The sequence below is a fragment of the Betta splendens genome, chromosome 21 (genome assembly GCF_900634795.4).
Source record: "Betta splendens chromosome 21, fBetSpl5.4, whole genome shotgun sequence".
Classification (NCBI taxonomy): domain Eukaryota; kingdom Metazoa; phylum Chordata; class Actinopteri; order Anabantiformes; family Osphronemidae; genus Betta; species Betta splendens.
Window position 1 is genome coordinate 13465999 of NC_040899.1, and position 21158 is coordinate 13487156.

Genomic DNA, 21158 nt, shown 5'->3' on the forward strand with positions numbered 1-21158 from the left:
TCAGAATGTGTCAGAGAAGAGAAAAAGGATTCCAAGCAAGAGGTTGTTTACGATTCCAAATAAGCCTCTTTATACCAATTTGATCCACAACAAAAGATCCCATTGTCAGAGGATAGATGGTTTCAGTGCGTGTGTGTGTGTGTATATAGTAGGTGTGTGTAGGTGTCTGCGTACATTATTACCAATTGTTCTTACCAATCCTCCTTTTGGGGAAGATTTGGAAACAGTTTGTTGTGAAATAATGACATCATTTGTTAGGAGGAAATGCTGCGTCCATAGAACTTAATCCAGGATGTTTCCATGTGATGAACTGTTTGGAGCACAGTTGATGATGAAGCATCTCTTCAGCACCATGAAATACAGAATTTTGCATTTTAGCCTAATTACATTTTGTTGGCGTAAACCATACAAGGAATAATTTGTTTTGGTAGCGAGTTGCAACCTTAACATTCTATAACATCAGGATGAGGAAGTGGACAGTAACAACCGGATTTTCATTTTGTCTTTAGGGATCCAGATTTGGAAAAACTCAAAAACTCTTATTTAACTCAAAGATGATGAACATGCTTTTATCGTCACTGTCCATTCTGTAACTCCACTTAGGTGATAATGACTTGTTTTGGTTCAGGCTGTGATCCTGGACCACTATGACCGCCTGTGGGGTGGCAGCACATCTGTGTGCGTGCTGCTGTCTATAAGTGCTTATCAAGGTTTGAGGCTGTCTGAGGCGATGGGCTAAAGTGAACTCACTGGGAACTTTCCCATCCTGTGATTTTGAAAGGGCTTTGTTGACCTACAGCATTGTTTTTAGATATGTAAACGGGTTCCAGGAGGCAGATTTAAAATGCATCAAAACTAAGGAGACGAATGTTAGGAACTTAGAAGTGGTAGAAGCTCACTGAATCAACACAGCCTTTAACTACCTGTAAGTGTTTTTTTAACTGGAGCGCATGATTTTCTGATGGTAACTGCAGGCAAAATCAAGTGAATTATATAAATTTCATCTTTACAGAATGAATAAAATGTTATTCTAACCTATGTTCCTATTACTCCTTTACATCATGTAGTACTTTGACTCAAAAACAAACAAATAAACAACAGTACTTCTACTTTTAGGAAATATTCTACCAAATCCAGATCCTAGTATCAATAGTCTTGTTCTAATCATACTATGAATGGCTGCAGCTACAATACAGTATCTCTTTAACAACGGTTTGCATTTAAATGTGGCTTAAAACAGCTGATTATTAGCTTATACAGAATATGCTAACCCTAACCCTATGATTGACCAAGAAAGGAAAATAAACATTCCTTTAATAATATTTTCTTCAGCTTAAATGCATTTAAACTACAGTGTTAGCTGAATAAATCCAGTCCATTTTATCACAGTAATAGGTTGCTACACAGCGAGCCTGCTATCATTAAACAGCAGCAGGCTGATTTGAATTCTAATGAGGTGATTTTATTGTAAATGATTCGTTCCAGTTTCTGACAATTCAAACCTTGCTGGGTTTCGGACAATTCACTCATAATACGACATACAAGATCTTCAAATTACAAAGGTGCAGAGGAGAAACTACAGCATAAATTTCTACATGTGGCTTCTTTTTATTAGAAGTCATCAGACTTGACACGTTTTTTTAAACACACCCTCCCCCAAAAGAATGACCTGACTTTTAATGAGTAACTCATCTTTCACCAAACTGTTTTCTAGCCATGTTGTGGCTGAAGCTGTTATATTTCTATAACAGCTCATCTATTTCATTTAACAAAAACATAAACAACAAAAGCACATAGTACTGCACATATACATAATCACACCACAATATTTTACAATACAAAGTTACAGTATAGCATGTATTGAAGCACTAAGAATCTATAATATTTGCTGAATTAATGAAAAGAAAAATGATTCTAAAAGTGTGAGACTTCCTTGTAATCCTGACTAAGATGATTTGGAGCTAAAGGACGTCTTTACCATTCTCTCTGCTCTCTAATTAAAATGATCAAATCAGTGTAATTATGGCAGTGATAATTATGGATCACACCATATTCTCAAAGTAACACAGCATTCTGTGACCTTGCTGTAGGGAACAAGGATTAATGAACATAAACACGTGAGCAACTGGATGGTTTCAGGGCATGAAATCAACCAAGGCACTGTCTATGAAACGTTCCGCGTACATGCTACGTCTCCTGGGATTTGATCGGGTCGTCAGATACCTTGTGAACATTTATGTCAAGTGAGGAATTAATGATATTTTTGGTGTTGTTAAGGACCAAGCCATCGCTGCTCTTCACATCCGATTCCTGAGTGGCTTTTGAATCCTTACATCTAATCCCGACGAGACTGCAGATTTTCCTAAGCATCACGTCGACAACCTCCTCCTCTTCTGACGGCTGCAACAGAAGAGATAAAGAACGTGTGGTGGTTTTGACCATTAATCGCAATTTATTTGGGAGGCAAATTAAAATATAAAAGACTGGGACCAGGATCAAATATTGGCTGCTTTACCTTGTGATATATGCGCTCGTGCTGGAATGACACAAGTATTACTGACACCAGGAGATTGAGCACAACAAAGGTCATTAATACAAGACAGGAACCAAAGAGTAATCCTCCGAGCAAAGGGGTGTAGTCTAAGACCTGGCAACAGAGGATCAGAAGGACATCAGTATCATTTCTGTTTGAAACTCTTCACGTCAGAAAAGAGAAGACATGTATTTTTCTTTTGTTCCCACCTGGTCATAGTTGAAGATGCCTGCCTGCATGCCGACAAGGGTCACTATAGTTTTATCTAAAGTTTGATACGATGACAGCATCCAGCCATAAATGACGTTGCTCTGGAAAGAGTAAAAGCATTTTATCGGCTGAGGAATCATCCCTTCTCTTCAGTTGTTGATTAAACCGATCATTTTGTCGCTAATGGGGTTAGGCCATTAATGTTTCAGACCATTCATACATAGATTGCTTCTCAACCGTAGGGAATACGTACTATAACAGATTAAATTAGAAGGTCAGACTTAATGAATGTATTACGAACAACCCCCCGCTTCACTATTTTGATTGAGCCATAAACCCATGACACACAGAAAGTGATTAGACTCCAAGCTCCATGATAGTTGATTTAATTAAATGTTTTATTTGAAATTTCATTCAGTTCTTCTAGGACTGATCAATAAACAACATATTGTAGAAGATAAAGAGAAATGTTATATATAACAAAAACGATTACATACAGTAAAAGGAATAATCTTACTAAACTATTATTTACCACTAAAGGGGCAATCAAAGTACTCACTGCAGTGCAATATGCCAAGAACATGACCACAATGACCACAAGGAAGCTGGATATGTCGTCCCAGGCTCGGCCCAGCGCCGCTGTGATCATGTACATCTTGGGATTTAGTCTGAGCAGATGCCACAGTTTGATGGAGGACAGCAGGACCAGGAAGGCGATGAGATACTGAAGCTGCGCGTCGGTGGCAGCTGTGTTGTAAAAACTGGCAAATCTGTGTGCAGAATAAGAAGAAGCAAGATGTCAACAGAGGCAGGAAGGAATACACCAGTACAAAGATTACAAACTTTAGAGAACTTTGATTTAACAAATAAAACAGCAGCTGCTGCTAAATATATACAGTAAACTATATAATTTATAGTAACATTAAATAGTTAAATAATAGTACAAAATTTCAAAGTCAAATAGAAAACAATACTCTTCATTAAAAGAACTTGAAGTTGGGGTTATAGAACGATGTTTATCTCACTGGTCTTTGTGGTTTTGGTAGTACGTCAAATCCTGATTTCCCTGCAGGGCCAGTTTGATGAAGACGGCCAGGGCGCCCCAGCTCAGGAGGATGATGGCCAGCTCCAGCAGGTTCCACTTGCCCCTGAAGTAAGGCCAACGCTGCTGCTTCAGCAATTTAGCCTTACACAAAACAACACGTTACTCTCACTTTAGGTACATGAACATGTAGCAGAGATACAGCAGCAGTTGGGATGATGTGAAAATGAATTATATTATATATAATTCATATTATATATAATTCAATATAATTATATTATAATTTTGAGTAAAAAGAAAAACATCAGGTCTGTAGAGAAAACAGGGTTCTCTGTGTGTTACTAAAAGCAAACTATCAATGTCTCCAAATCGCAGTAATCAGTTTAAAGTGCTGCAAATAAAGAAACACAGTGAGACCTTAATGGTGGACACTGCCCCTGCTGAAAGTGTGTGTGTGTGTGGGGGGGGGGGTTATTTAGTTGGTACTAAAAAAAGAACTAAATGCTCATAGGCGTCACGGCAGCATGTGTCATCAGCATGTTAGGTTACTGTCCTACAGCACGACCAACACTAGACATTAAATGTCCTGCTTAGTGGAGGGAACAAGGTACCGGGCGCTGAGAGCTGCACTCAGTCAGCTACTGTATACATGTAGCATCATATCAGTTATTTACCACAACAGCTAAATAATCCATCAAACTCAGTGTTTGACTACCAGCCACAACAAGTATGTTCTGCGAAGAAATTGGCTTGGAAATCAAATATACCTATAAGAAACATCTTTGAAATCTGGGGTGAAAGGCTTCAGGTGAGTCGACTAATGAGCCCTGCCTGCATAGTCTGAGGTCAGCCTGAGTTTATGAAGCAGTCAGTAGGAACATATGCCAGTCTCATTAAATGCCAGAATTCAAACAGACCCAATCCATGGCCGAGAGAGAACCAAGCAATTAGGAGGCCTCGGTACTACAGCTGTGTGCTAATCGCGTTAGTATGTACCTGAAGGAACATGTAGTACAGGATGAAAAGCAAGTATATGACCGCAGCCGCCATAGAGACGAAGTAAAGTCCCCCTGACTGGTAAAGGCGAACACTGTGCAGCTGGGTGCTGAACTGAAACGCTCCTGTGAAATCAATGGGGACAATTTAATTAACGGGTTCGTGTGATATTTTAATCAGATTTCTCTAAATACATTTTCTCTAAATGTAAGACAGTATTTCAGGCCTGAACCACAGCCTGAGTACAAATGTAGTACTGGCTTTGACTGGGCATTTTAAATGATGCTTATGTCTGATATTTTATCTGGAAATAAGACTTATTCATTGACAGAGAGAACAGTTTCCATTCTGGTTTGCCTGTAGTGGAAACTGCTGTAGGGGAACAGACTAAATCTTTCAACGGTACTTACGGTACTTATTTCTGGCTACATTCTGATTATGCAGATTTGCCTGATGCTTGGTTACATGACAATAACAATGCTTATGCTAATTAAGGGGAGGATAAGGATAGGATAAACTATCTACATATCAAGCTGCTGTCAGTCAGCTGCATTCTTATATATATATATATATACTGTATACTATATATATATATATATATATATATATATATATATATATATATATATATATATATATATATATATATATATATATATATACTGTATAAATGACTCATTACAGATTACTTGCTTGCAGGTGAAAAAAAACACCTGTGGGCTGGTAATCTAAAATTTAATCTTTGAGTGGCTTAGAACACTGAAGTAGATTTGCCACAGTCTGCTGGTTAAGTAACCTCACCTATGGCCGGAGTCTCCAACAAGAGCGTGACAATGCAGAAGAGGTTCACGTTTGCATTAAACACAGTAAACTCTACGAAGATCACCCTTGTGAATGCATCCAACCATTTCCTAATGAACAGGTACTCAAGGGTCCTGTGAACACAGTACACGAAAAATGTTCCTCCTCCTGTTTAAAGACACATAGACACGCATTGAACTCTTCCAATGCTCTCCTCTCTGGTGCTGTACACACCTGCTGGCGTTTTCAAAGTCTGGCCCGAGCTCTGCTGCAAAGCCACCAGCCCTGTAGAGCGCCAGGCTTCCCCAGACGTAGTCAGCCCTGAGCTGAGCCTGCGTCTGGTAGCTCCAGGGGCTGGAGGCCCCCGTGGAGACATTGTTCCCCACTGAGCGGTTCCAACCAGGAGCATAGGAGTCCATGTCCTCCGCCTCCCATGAATACAGAGCGTTACAGTCAGGAACATACTGCAGCATGAGGCCCGGACTCTGGCAGGAGTTGGGCTTTACTCTCAGTTGGCGAAGACGGGCGTTCCCCACTAGCTTGGAGTTTCCACCTGTAATGAATCCTTAGGCACAGTTTACAGTTTGAAAGTCAGTACAGCAGGAGCACGTTTTACCTCTAGACTGGATTGACACATTCTGTGTTTATGTTAATCCTGTTTGTGCCTGTTCATTTCAATCTGCCTAAAGGAAAGACACTGAAGGTCTGACACAAGGTCTGGTCAAAATACAAAACCAGGTGAACAAGTCCGATGTGAGCAGCTGTGTGATGAGAAACCTGCTAAATGCTTGTTCTGGAATTACTTTTACGCAGATGAATGTTATCAAGTTTGGTTGAAAAGAAACACCTTGAAATGAGATGCTAAAAGCTCTTAATGTACGCAACCATCAGCAGTGAGAGGCCTTGTCTGGACGGGGCCCAATAATTTAAACAGCTTTTACACCAGACTTTTGGCAAAAAAAACCAACTTAATAAATAAATAAAAATGATGAAAAGAAATCTAAGTTACTTAGACACAAGGCTGTGAAATCCACATTTTTGTTGCAAAAGCACTAAATCAGACTTCTATTAGAAACTAACAATGAAGAACAAATACTTTTTGGCAAAATCCTTCTTTCTGCAGAACACGACAATTCTTTGAATGACAAAGAGAGAAAATTCCTCTGACAGACTGCAGTGAATGTGTGAATAAAAAGCATGAGGCTGACCAATGTTGTCTTTTTCTGTGTGTGTTCGGTGATGCATTTATACCTGGAACTTCTCCAAAGAGGCTACTGAGTAGATTTGTGTTGGCCCAAGTGTAAACATCCTCAAGGCTCATACAGGAGGAGGTGTTCTCACTGAAGCTGGTCATGATGTGCTGGTTGAGGTAAAAGGCGTTGGGATCTCTCTGGGTGTACGCCACCATCAGCAGCGCGGTCAGGAACAACATGTAGACTGTAACACACCAAACGGTCATTAAGCAATAACAGTGAGTTGTAAGTTTGATACCTTGATTCCTTAGTTCCTGCTCTGCAGTGATTTGGTTTTCTAGTGTTTTCCAAATTATTAGTTTGTTTCTTTTTGTAATTGAATGTTAGTTTCTCTCTGCCTTTTCAAATGTTGTATTTCTGGCCTTGCTATGATTTTTAATTTTGTTCGTATTAAATCGTTGAGAACCAACTTGACACCTATCCTGAGTATTTTTGCTCTTGGGTCTAACCTGTTTGCCATCATGTTTGTGACCTATAAAAGATTATAAATATTGGAAAATTGGTAAAGTGACTTGATGGAAACAGAATGTTAAGCAAAACAAACAAAAAGGAGGCCTGTGTTGAACTGTGCTGATTAATAAAATATAAAAGCACACACTAGATGCTTAAGGTAGTAATGAGATACTTACTAAAAATCTCCCTGAACAGTGCAAAAGCTTTCTGTTCCAAAATCTTGTTCTTTTTCATCTTTTCAATATCTGCAAAGAGCGGTGGCTCATAAAGATTTGGGTTCCGTCTGACGGCTTGTTGTTCATTAAAATCACCTGGGAGTGAAGAGATTTTTGTGTAAAAACTACATTTTTATCACACTTGAAGACCAAGAAATTAATTAGAGATTCTTTTATTACCTGTATATTTGTTATTTCTTAGATGTGCCACATTTTCCAACTCCTCTTCATCAACTTTCTTTATCACAAGGGCAAAGAAGACAGCCAGACATAAGACCTGTGGACAGACAGGAATAAACATGAACAACTCTGAATCCTGAGCTCCTCCTACTTTACAGATTTACATGACCTCACCTTTATTGGCTGAATGACGAGGATGCTCTGAAAAAAGGAGATGTTCATGGACACCAACCAGCTTATGGAGCGTTCCTTTCCAAACTTCAACCCATAGAGCATGGTGAAGAACCCTGCTACTACACTGGTAGCGAACACCAGCAGCCAGCCCACGAAAACAAACCACCAGGGCAGCCAGCACCCTTTCTTCTGCAAACTGCTGTCAGTGCCATCACTGCTGTCTGCAGGAGTCAACCTGTGAATGAAAACGGTCAAAGGATGACGTTTACATAATAATGACATACTCACTATAATATTGTATTATAACAGTATCTACAGTCTTTCTGTTGAATAGTTTCAAACAATAGGCCTTTCATAGTCTTAAAATGAAACCAAGCAGGTTTGCACTGTACCTCTTCTGCGTGAGTTCATTGATGTTGACGCTGTTGGATGTGAAGAGCTGATCTTCAAGAGAGCCCTTCATGCGCTGGACTTGCTGCAGAGCCCGACTGTAGCTGTGGGGGGAAGGGAAGCCGGAGGGCCCCAGCAGGCTGAGTTCTTCGTGTACGTGGCACAGCTGCCTGTACAGATACTGGCTTTTGTTGCTCTTCTTCTCGATGCTCTCCACCGCTGGCCCCGCATGCACATCGTCGCTGCTCTCTGCAAATGCATGTGTTATTTTTTTACTCGTTCAGCTCTGTCTAGACGTTTAGGCACTCGATGGGCGTTTTAGTGGCTGGCTGCTTTACAGCAGTGTGGAAGAACTGGAGATTTATTCGTATTCAAACTCAATTATTTGGCCTAAATCCAACGTCATCCTCCATCTGGTCTTCCCCAGCAGAGAATAGAGGCTTGCAAACAGGCCCTTTTATTTTTATTTATTTTTGCATTTCTTCCCAGAGAAGAATAACAGGCTCCTGGGACTCATTACTGGGTGCATCACACTGTATTTCAACCGAAAAGCACTCAGTTTAAACTAAAAAAACCTGAATCTACTAAGTAAACGTGCCATCGCTTATCACTAAATTGGAATAATCATCCATCTGGACCTCTCCAACAGCAAAACTGTAAGCTGTCAATGCACTTAAATGCAATTCTTAATGCCTTAAAATCTTTACGTCGACTCAAAGTAGAAAGGGAAAAAAAGTTCTTCTTCATATTTTAATATTGATGAACTGGTCAATGTTTAAATGACGTTAGGAAGAAAACACCTGGTTTTCTTGAGATAAAGCAAATAAACCAAACGTATCACTAAGTGTATTTCCAGCTCAGAGTTACCGTGCGTAAGCTTCTTAAAGCTCCCAGTTGGTCAAGCAGAACAAAAACAGGCTTTTTCAGCTCTCCATCACATCTTCCTCAGACAGAACCACTATCTACGGTGCAGCAGAACCCACCTAGTGACGGAGGCTGGACACTGGGACTGAAGCCTTTTGTGTCCGACTGGGTGGTTTCACCGATTTTGTGGTTCTGTTTTATAAAATCCTCCACCACAGAAAGAACATCGGTGATATCGACTTGCTGCCCAGGCGCTAGCTGGCGTGGGACATTGCTCTTGGCATTTTGTGATAGTAAATGGGCTATTCTTGTGATATCCTGAGAGAAAACACAATATAAAATGTATAATAGAACTTGTTGATGGAGAAGATGAACTAGAGATACATTTTTTACATATTTTCTCATTTCAAACCTGTTTCCTATTCTAATTTTTAATACAATTTATGGCATGTAAAAGCATCTAGCCCATGAAAATGTAACGCACCTTGATCAAGTTGTCTAAAGTGACGGCGGTCTTCAGCTCATGAGCGCCGGGTTTTTCTCTTCTGCACGCGCAACAAGTCAACTCCCGAGGACGAGACAGTCGGAAGATTGTAACAATGATCAAATTCACGGGAAACATGATGAGTGAGCTCTCAATTCCAATCATGAACTGCTGCCAGGTGAAAGAAAACTGACCTGTGAATAATAAAGATAAAGCCACAGATTTGATGGAAAACTGTTGTTGTCTGAATTTTAATGTTTTACTTTGAGCACAATCACAATATAAGGAATCAACATGTACCCATTGTCATGACCTGCTCCGACGGATCGTTTGGGATGCCATAGAACATGATGCTGGTCAACATGGTGCAGAGCAGCAGGGAGAAACAACAGGACACTCTCTGCACACAGGTGAAGGTGCTGCTCGGCGGCCGGCTCATCACAGAGTACCACAGATGTCCGTCGTTGAAATCCCTCGTTGCCTTGCTAAAGAACAGGTTGCTAGAGGAAAAAAAAGTCAAAGACTCAGGTGCATTTTGAACCTACGTAAACTCACAACATCGTATGAGTGTCACCAATTCAGAGTGAAGTGCCTCCTCAGTGAGAGAGCTGATTAGAGTAATTGACACTTACAGCTGGTTTCATTTCTTAGAATCTGATGATTTTAAATAAACAATGCCTGAAGCATAAATAGATCTGAGTGTGAAGAGACACAGACAACATCCCTCCTGCACATACAATAGGTGGCAGATGTGTCATATTCAGCAACTTGCTATTATTCTAACCCAAACCAGCTTGTGCATTAAATCACTATTTTGCAATAAATTGTGTTGTATTGTGCATTAAATCACTGTTTTGATCCTCACTGCTTCGGTCCTACCTGAAACTCTTCAAATCCTTTTCGGTGGAGGCGGGGAAAACTTTATCGAGGGAACAAGACCCAATGTCTATGGCCAGCCAGGAGTTGCACAGGAAGAACCATTTCTGAGCCGTCTGTAAGTCCTGCACCATCACATTACCCACGAACCTGAGGAAAAAGCAGCCGTGTAAATGTAAGCGTCAGCACCTTTTAAATGGGCCTACATTCAGCTGTTTTGCTGGCCAAACCTATAAAGCAGCATGGAGATTTCAAATGGAAATGATGAAAGAGGACAAAATGTTTGGCAACACTGAATTAACAAGCTCATCAGAGGTATCGACTCAGTTATTGATTGTCCGATGTTCTTTGGGGAAGAACAGCATCAATCATCGCACCGTGCCATCATCATTACCTTCGGGGTTGGCAGTGTTCTAAATCATCATCAGCAGTGTAATAAAGGACTGTGTTCTTTTTTGGGGGGTCTGTGTAACATTTTAGCGTTTTCCTACCAAGCCGGACGTCTCCCTGAGTTATTGTGCCACAGTCTGATGGAGTGCAGCTCTCCCAGAGAAAAGGGTGCAGTGAGCAGGAACGTGTCCGTCGCGCCGCGCTCGAACACGCGCTTCTCTTTGTCGATCAGGTGGTGCGGCTCGCTGTGTCCCTCCGATCCCAGCAAAGTTATCGTCACCTGCAGCAGGTTTGACACAGGCCGGTGTGTTAAAGGTAAAAATCACACACTGTGACATCACGTGGAAATGGAAAACAGCGGCTTTGAAGCCAGACTACAGTCAGCAGGAGCCTTTGTTTCATTCAGTGCAGCCAAGACATTAAATTTCAAATTAAAATACACCACATTATAAGTAATGATAATGTTAATATAATACTATATTATATACAGTATATAAATACTATATGTTGTATAAGTTCAATTTCCATTTTTAATGTCTCCTCGCTTTCTGTTTCTCTCTGCTTTCGCTAACTTCCCATTTTTAATCTTTATTTCTGACAGGTTTTACAGTATCTCTTAACCTTTATGTCAGCGGGGCTAAACAACAGGTAGGTCCAATCACAGCAGCTCAGGTGATTCCTCAGAGCGCAATGCATTTTGGGTGTTGTCCTGCAGGATATGACCATTTCAACACATAATACATGTACTTGCGTTTTCCTTGTTTTCTCTGGACATAGACCATCAATGTTAAATGTTGTTGCACAATGTTGCTGATAAACTGTTAAATATCTCTAACACAACTTGCTTTTCAGCAGTGAAGTATCGCTTTAATTGGAGAAGATTAATTCTCTCAGCACTTATTTGAAAAACTCACGTAGAGCTCTGGATTTACCCGAGAGGAAGTTGAAGCTCCTCTCCTGTGCCCAGTGCAAACAGTCAGCAAGTATCTGTACTCGTCCATGGGATCGTTGTCCTCTAGAATGGTCAGCTTCACCTGCCATCAGTCAACAAGTAAAACATACAGTAAATAAAACATTTCCTCTTCGGGCTGTTTCGTGAATGAATATGCGCAGTGTAGATAATGCGGATGCAAACACACCTTGGCCTTGTCTTTAATGTCTTTCCGTCGCGCCCACACAACCACCAGGAAGTAAGCAACAAAGAGCGCACCCACGAAGCAAACCACCACAGGATTCTGAGCGAAGGTGGCAAACAACTGAGCCGTTTGCGACGGGTCCACTAGGTTAGGAGCAACAAAAAAAGAACTCCCGAAAAAGGTGAGATGAGTGCAGAGGCACTGAGTGACGGAGGGTGTGGTATTAACACCAACCTGGAGGGACAGTGATTAGTGCTGTTATTGCATTGCAATACATGCAATAATATATAATATCAATAATATCAATAACAATACGAATTGTGCAACTTTACGTGCCCTGCATCCGTAAGTTGCCCATTCTGAAGCTGAGTCATTCCAAAATTTACATGAAGCGCTGATGGAGGTGATTGACAAGGTGGCGTTAATAGATTTTATTCCTGGTCCAACAATGGGCCTCACCACCACATAATACGTTCCGATGTTTCCATTTAAGACCTTAGGGTCCAACAGCCAAGTGTACCTCTCCTCTGTATTAGACACATTAGCATTAGAGCATTCATTCATTAAACATGTTGTCTCCGCTGCTAAAAGGAGCCATTTATTACCGAGTGTTGCTCCTGCCAGAGGCATCTGTGTAGCTGCCACCATATTAGTGTCAGTGGGGTAAGACATGTATCCAAGCAGCAGCTTGAAGGGTAATGGATCCACTGAAGGCTCCATCTTTGAAAAGTATATCAGTACAGTTAAAACAAGATTCACAACAATGAGAATGTAGACAGAGACAGAAAAGCTAAGACAAGCTAGTAAATTAATAGCAATACACTTATACTACAGCATCTGTAGCATCTGAATAACTAATGTCATACAGTAAACAAACTACTAGAAGCAGGAATACGTTTTCTCACCTTCAAGACCAGTGTGTGGTCAGCTGAAGGGACGTCTATAGCCGTTGTGCTGTAGTTTCCCAGGTTTAAAATTGTGATGTTTACCTGCTCCCCATCAGGTCTGGGCAACAAAATCTGTGCACAGATCCATAGTTGGTTCACAAATGTAGAAGAGCTCCTCATCAGACTACTTTAATAGTCCGACAGTGTGTGGAAGTATTTTAAACACAAAGGAAGTCAAAACAAAGAAGTTTTCTTTTCCATAAAATTTCACTGAAAGAGGTGTGTACAGTATGATTCTCATTGATGTTATTATTAATAGTATTATAACCACTATAATCCCTGTGTGTGTTTGTCTTTCTCTGTGCTTCCGGCACGATAAAAGGGGAGACAAAACTTTGCAACTTTCAGTTATTTATTAATAGCATTTTATTAATTCACTTTATTCATATAGAAGAAACACACATGTGCAGCGTGGCTCTTCCTCTGGATAAATACCAATGTATTTACTGTGTCTGACATGTGCTTGCTGACGGCCCAGACACCGGCTGCTCATGTGCGTGTTCTCAAGGTTAGTTTCATCCGGATTTTCAAACATTGTCAGATCGTGAATTGCAGTAGATTAAATGTTCAAAATCTTAAAAAATAAATGCTTCCTCTTCAGTATTTTTCTCTCCATCACCCCCAAAGCTCCCTGAGCAGAGATTCACTGGTATAGAACCTCAAAGGGCGAATTGATTCAGTGTTCCACCTGGATTTAGCAGTGGGATTGTAAGAGTGTAAGACAATGTAATACGGCTACATACATACATACGGCTATGCCTCTTTTTTACACTTACACTTACGTTTATAATAACCTGCAGAGCCCTGACTAGAGCCTCCAACATGAATAACTGATTAGGATTCTAACATGAGGCTGTTAGAGCCGCACATCTTGTAACGCTTCGACCAGACCTGGAGTTGTTGCCTTGGTACCAGACTAAACTCAGTGTGGTAAAAGTTATTCTTAGAGCTGTGTGATGTTTCCAGTTGAGTGCTGTCGCCATCGGTGCATAAACAAGACACTGTATATGAGTCCTATTAAGGACCAATGAGACAGACTGAACACACAGTACAGAATGTGGGCACACAAATATACTGTAAGTGCTGCATGAACGTGTTTTTGAAATGTTACAGTACATGCTAAAAGGTTTCTCTTTGTTTTGCTACAGCGATGATTTGCCTCCACAGAAACCACTCTTTGGAGGAGAGTGCAGTGAGTCCTCAGACGATGCGTGTCTGTTGCACTGACCTCAATATCCTCCGTCAGGTTCTCCACTGGGATTCTGGAGTTCTGTGCTGTTGTCAGCGTGAGACCTCCTATGGAGCCGCTAATGTTCCCATTGCCATTCCAGGAAAAGGGATTGTTCTTCAAACTCAGCATCTGTAAATTAGTACTAGCTTCAAGCTCTAGTAGATACTTGTGACAAACATGGGTGCCGTACATCAAGGCTTCCGCTAACTTACCCTGATGTCAACTGGATCTTGTGAAGGAAACAGACTGGAGGGTAAGACTGGCAGCGTGAATGCCGGGCAGGAACAGTCCGGAATACTTATCGGCTCCGTGAGCAAATCTGGCGTCACTCTTTGAGAATTGATAAACAGATAATAATTGCATAGATGGAGTCACTTACAAAATATGTAAATTTGTAATTAATAGTAGCTGACACTGAAATCAACAACAGCCATTTTTAATCTCCCAACAGTACCACTGTATGGTTAATAAGCAGACTAGGTGTGTTTGAGAGACAGAACCTTACCTTTTGACATATATGGCAATATTAGCTTGTTGGATGATAGTTGGAGCCTCATTAACATTTTGAAATATCAACAGCGCACTCTGAATGTTGTCCAGAGCTTCAAGAAGGACGTCTGAGATGTTTTTCTGCCATGAATGACACAGATTTATGACAGAGCAGGGGTTGTTTGTTTTTCTCCTCGTATGAATCACTGACCGCACTTTCCCGGGCACCGAGGCTTGTGTAACTCACATTTAATAGGGGAAAATCAGGTGGCCATTATCGCACAGTACACAATCTTAAAGCAGCCCAATAACAGGAAACAGCTCTGAAGCGACTCGGCCTGCGTCAGGAAAGTAATCCCATCAACACGCTGCCTTAATGTGCCACTACTCACGCTGGATGAATAATCCAGGATGTTGCCTGCTCCTTGCATAATGGCGCTGGCTGCAGCGCCTATTTCGCTGGGGGTGTCTTCGCTTTGATTGAGCTTCATGCGACGGAGGGAGGAGCTCAGGTTCATGAACAGCAGCGAGGCCTGCTCCTGGAGGTGGGAGAACGAGGCATCAGGGCCGAGCGGTAATTGGTTTTGAATGCTGCTTTACACTGACGGGTTGTGGACCTGAGCAGAGGGGCTGAGCTCCATGCTTTGTTGGGTGACGGCGTAGAGGCCCCCTGCGATCGCCTGCAGCTCACCTGGAGCGTCGGCCGGGACCGCGTTTACCGTGTTGATCATGAGCTCCAGCATTTGCTCACGAAGCTTTAAAAGACAAACACGCTCACGTTCATCAATTTAATGACTTATTCATTTAAACAGATGCAGCACTTGTTTAATTCATCTGCCAGCAGATATTAGGTACATATTGGTTTGAATCTACTTTGCTCTCTGTTCACCTGTTGTCCGCCTGCTGCTGTCGAGTCACTGGACGGAGCGTTTAGTTGACTGGCCATGGAAGAGAAGAGCTGTCCCACAGTTACTCCAGAGAGCTGACCTTGGTCTTTGAGCTGACTCAGAACGCCTTCCACCGAAGCCTTAAGATCACCTGCCGAGGCTATTTTGACATCATTCACCTGACGACAAAAAGGGAAACAGCTTTGATCTATTAAATTTGTCAGTCAATATGCGTTTTTGATTAAAACGTTTCTGACTAACCTGTGTAGTTATTGTGGTACTGACAACAAAGCCACCTTGCGTTGCAGTTGCTGTGATGATCAGGTTGTAATTGTTACTTTCATCTCCAAGAGGTAGGAAGACAGAGTTGACTACATTATTATTACCACAGCTTGGCTGGTTGTCTGAAAAATCACAAAACCACAAAAAAATTCTCAAATTTTAATTATTTATTCAAATAATGAATTTAATACTATAAGTACTACAGTACATGTCATCAAGTGCATATTAAGACAGTTTTCCAGATGACAGGCTGTACTTACTCTTAACTTTAAAACAGTAGCGACAGTTAGAACAGGGAAGGTTAGTGCTGCAGCTTATATTGAAAGCATCCAGAGTTGTTCCGTTGGGAGGCGATATAGTGCAAGACAGGTGTAGATTGCTGGAGGTTCTGTAGCTGGTCGTAGCACTGGTCGGTTTATGTGAGGCAGTGGAACCAGTGGTGGTTGTTTTTGTGGCAGAGGTTCCGGGTTTAGTGGTGGCCTTTGTGGGAACAGGAGTTGGATGTGGACTGTTTGTATGCGATGACGTCTTTATTGTATATGTTGTGTAAATAGGTTTAACATCCACTTTTAAGAGAAAAGAAAAAAACGCAGTGTGAGCTGCTCAAGAGAGTGACATCAACATAATTCAGCTGAAATATCTAATAATGACGTCATCGAAAGTTGAACGTGTTTCTTGCCAATCCACACTCACAAGTGTATATTGCAACAATAAGATCCCGATTCGAGGACCTGGCCGTGCTGAGGTCAGTGTAGTTCACAGTGAATTGATTTCCGCCGTTCTGTTTTTGTAGAAGAGGCCTCATCTGCGCCTGCTGGTAGCAGCTCATTGTCTCACCCTCCTAACAAAGCAACATACAAAGTAAAGCCTTAATTATGTTTAACAACCCATAATGAAAGTGTCTCCTCAATTCAAAGTAATTTAGAATTTATTTTTACTTTACTTACTGGCCAGTTCTTGTAATTTGGTTCTTCAATGTTCCACACAATATTTGAACACTGGCTATTTCCATTGCAATCCAGTTTTAGTACTGCATTTGTGTTTTGTTGTATTGGGTTACAGCCTTGAGTGCATGTCAGGCTATGGTACAACAAAAATATACACAGGTTGGTTCCACATTCAGCGGTTGCAATACAACTGCAAGTTAGTAGTTTTAGGTCAATCCTTCACTTTACTGCTGATTTCTAACCCAATAAACATTCACTTCAGTGATTGCAGAGCTCGTGGGGGTGAGAGAAAGATCACGTACCTCAGCCATGAGGGAGTGAAAGGCTGAGGAGCATAGAGGATGCATATGGATGATTGAACGTTGTTATTACTTTTACTTATCACGCTGAAGTAGTATTTATTAAACTGATATGGATTTGGCAGGCAGTTTGGTGTAATGGAGTAAGTCAGTCCGTTCTCACTTGGGCATTTACAGGAATCCGCTGTGAATGGACATGAACAGGTACTATAGGTCAGTGGGTGACAGGCTGATACAGTAACATGCTATGCATTTAATGCATGGTTTTTACCGCATGACCACTGGTACTGTTTGTTCTTGTCATTTAGATTAGATGAGTCCTTAATGGAAAGTGTGATGGTTGTGTTACTGGTGACAGTGTCTGAAGGATGTGCAATTATATTATTTGCAGATCTGACAGCTCTGACATGTATGTTTCTCTGAAAATAAAACAACATACATGGTTAGAAGAGAACGTTTAGAACAGTGGTAACAAAGCAGTTATCAGAGTCAGTAAAATCATCTTACTGGTCTCTTGGTTAAACTCAGCTGCTTGTGACAAACCGATTTAGTGGCTGATTTGAGGCCACTGGGAGAAAACACTTCCGCCTCCACAAAGGAGAAAACGTTCCACGCTTTGAGTTTTACTCGTATAACACCTGCAGCCAAACAGTTGAACGATGTTAATTGAATTTATTCTTTGTTCATCTTTTCTCTCACAGACTAAGAGGCCCTAATGCTAAAATCTTCATGACCTTCCATTTGGTGTTTGATATGAAACACTTCCTTCCTTGTATTCATCTTTCTGGTCTCACGGTACGAGCTGTTCTTGTCCGCCGTCAGGGAGAATAGGAGCAGTGCAGGCGCCCCTTTTTCCAGGAAAACGCCGACAGTAATGTCTGCAGAGTCCACGCAGTCAGTTCCCTCCGTCAGCACGGACGCCTGAAGCCCCGCGGCCTTCTCTAGAACACACACCTGCGGCAATTGAACACAGCACAGAGAGCGGAAGCAGTTTCACTTCCATCGCTAGTCTGTAAAAGCTAAAATTCTGACTTGGTGAAGGATTTTTTACTGTAATTAGAGAATATAGGATAAAATCAATGGTTTGGGATATTATTTTTGTTAATAAGTGACATTCTAAAATGTTTCACTATGATCAAATAATCAAAGGTTTTGAAGATAAGGTGCATCTAATGAAGCAAAGTGTAGTTTTGTGCATACTGAACTATTCAATCTACATGGGGTGACTGTGTAAAGCGGTGGCAACACACTTGACGAACAGTCTGACACTTGACGAAATACCATGACCGACTGACTTACAACCAGAGCACTTACTGTGACCGGCAGAACGACGGACGTGGTCAGTACTTTAAATGAACCATGGCTTAAACTTGAACCCATAAACATTAATAGTTACAACATGTTTGATCTGCAGTAAGCCTCAGTAGAAACTTCACAATGTCCCCATCATGGTCATACAATGAGTAGCATCATATGTGTTAATGTAAAGAATCAGCCAAGAAAATAAAAAAATGAAAAAACATTTTTCTAATCATGAGTTGGCTGTTGTCAGAGTTACAAGTTACATTGCAACACAGCTCACAAAGTAAAGTCGTTTTTGAGGCACAGTCATTTAAATTCCCATCAGTATAACAGGGGGCTCGATGAGCACGGAGACATTTTCACACCATGTCCCACTTGTTAAAATTGTAACACTGATTATGCTAATGGCGACACCGGGATTGAAAGCCGGTGATAATGCATGATGGGGATTTTGATGAAACTCAGACGGGCGATGCCGTCGCTGTGTTGTGGTGTTTATGGATGTGTCACTAATTGGCTGATTGGATGCTCAAATAAAAGGTTAAATTTAATTTGTAATTTACAACTTCGATTTCAATCAAGTCTCGTAAAGCAGTCTGAATGTTACAACGCCAAACTTCTAATAAGATGCTTTAATAATTGAGACTGGGTCGGTTGTGGCTGCTTTACCTGCAGGACGGCGGACGCTCCGGGGGCTGTGACGGTGTTGGAAGCTCGGAGGATCAGCTGGTGGCAGCCGGGCCCAAGGTCGTCCACCTGCTCCCCCGTCACCGTGAGGTTCCGAGGAACATTTCCTCTGACCACGGTTAAGCTGGACAGCAACATTCCGCCTTTGTGGATGTGGTAGGTCACATTTGTACCTCCACAGGCACAAAAAACGAAATGAAAATGAATATGAGCCCAAACCTGACAGTCAAATTGGCTAAAATGAATCACATACAGTAACACTGAGGGCGTCTTGGTGCCTACAGTACCTGCTGCTACGTGTGTTTGAATGTGAAGAGGCTCTCCCTGCAGGGCTGAGCAGTCGGTCGCGTGAAACCACAGGTTTCCAGCATGACATCGGACGACACCCATCTCTGTGACAGGCTCTTGAATGGTAATTATTTTTTGAACTGTAATGTGCATGTCATTACTGATGCATTCAGCTGCCACAACAAACGCGCCCGGGTGAGCGTACGCGTGCGCCACGCCGCTCTCAGACCTGTGAAAAAGCATGTAGGACCGTCAGGCGGTGACGCGTTCGCTTACCACAACGGTGTGTGTCACCACCGGCACAAAAAGCAACAAGTGCCACAGACTAAACAGGCGCCAATTTCACGGCAATATGGGTTGAAGATATGGGCTAATTAAAGATAATGTGCTGCAGCTGTTTCCGGCTTATTATTGTCATGAATTTATTAGAGGTTTATCTAACACGAACGTTAGAAAAAAACCTCCAGTTTATCGTCTGGAATTTATATCAGAATGTTTCCTTTCTCATTTGTCCCATTTGCATATAAACAGCTTGAATCGAGTTCCATTTTTGGTTTTCCGTATTCTGATGGATTCAATTCAGTTTATGTACAATAAGTGTAATCTCAAAGAACTTTACAATATAAGGTTCACAACCTCACAGAAACGTAACACTACTGCATATAGGCGTTTATATAAATTCCAGTACAACCAAGTTTTGGGTTGTATCTGCTTCCTTCAGTTGGGGTGAGCGGACAGAGAAGAAGGGAAACCAAAGCAAAAACATGACAAAAGAACAGCTACATACTGTACAACAGCAAAAAGCAGCAAAGAAAACAGGCACATCGGTTGGTCCAAGAACTAGACACTGGAAAAACTGTCCTGAGTCCAACAATACTTGTAGAAGGGTAGAGAGAGAGGGTTATAGAGGGAGAGGAACAACTAAGGAAGACATGCAATTATATGATGGTATGTATGAGGATGGAGCAGACGGGATAGACATGAGGTAACAGTGACCACTCAAACCGTATTACTCAGGATCAGGGAACAGCAATCAAAGTAACGCCTGGTTTGGAAGTGTTCAAGGAACATAGGATGTTTAAACAGCAAGTATGAAATTTGGCTATTTTACAGACAGAAAGCGTGGCAGAGTGATTAAGTACTATTAGTAGCAGTAGTAGTAGTAATAATACAAACTGAAGCAAATCAAGAAAGATACAGTATGTCAGCATGTTTACTTATCTGAGTCCTTCCTGGGGCCAAAAGAACTATAACTTCAGTTCTGACTGGATTTATTACTGCAAATTGACACATTGTTTGTTTTTTGTTTGATTTTAATTTATTTTAGTTAGTCATTGTTGGCATTTTGTTTCTCACTAATGGTTTAAATGACCCCATTAGTCAGTATTTAAGTTCCCCTCTGTGTGCACTTCAGCTGTTTCTCCAAACCAGGTAATGCTCTATTAAGCTGGTCTCCCAATTAACAAGATGACAATGAAGAAGACGAAGCAGCAGCTCAGCTGATTGGTCAGTTGATTTTTGTTGTAAACTTTGCTTGTTTGTTTGTTGAGGTGAGATAGTTTACTGTGCTTTGACCTTTTTATAAGCCCAGCACTTTTTCATTAAATTGTCTCTTTCTGTCTTTAATAATAAATAAAACCATTTGCTTTTGGCAACTTGACTAGTGGCTTTATTGCAAACCCCTTCAGTCCCTGACACTGCATTTTAGTAAAACACCTTCTAAAGTTTTAGTTTTAGGATTTGTAGGAATTACGTTTAGACCAGAGTTTGGTTTAGGTCAGTGTGTAAAAGTTAACACTCAC

General features: G+C 41.3%; 1 protein-coding gene across 1 annotated transcript; it reads right to left on the reverse strand.

The window, feature by feature from the left end:
• Nucleotides 1-1383: 1383 nt before the first annotated feature.
• LOC114847035 (polycystic kidney disease protein 1-like 2) lies at nt 1384-20931 on the reverse strand. Its single transcript, XM_055505233.1, has 39 exons — nt 19356-20931; nt 19051-19241; nt 17814-18033; nt 17587-17717; nt 17351-17498; nt 17083-17263; nt 16781-16913; nt 16527-16674; nt 16094-16399; nt 15813-15955; nt 15554-15730; nt 15282-15419; nt 15057-15203; nt 14681-14805; nt 14388-14505; nt 14173-14304; nt 12903-13016; nt 12603-12717; nt 12334-12524; nt 12001-12231; nt 11794-11895; nt 10963-11141; nt 10475-10621; nt 9896-10095; nt 9596-9789; nt 9231-9429; nt 8250-8496; nt 7858-8092; nt 7684-7780; nt 7465-7599; nt 6834-7019; nt 5817-6147; nt 5583-5716; nt 4782-4906; nt 3769-3929; nt 3303-3513; nt 2743-2844; nt 2516-2647; nt 1384-2400 (listed from the first exon to the last, which is right to left on the reverse strand). Exons 1-39 carry the CDS (start codon nt 19597-19599, stop codon nt 2188-2190), a joined length of 6663 nt encoding a protein of 2220 aa, XP_055361208.1. The 5' UTR covers nt 19600-20931; the 3' UTR covers nt 1384-2187.
• Between the last annotated feature and the right edge of the window lie 227 nt (nt 20932-21158).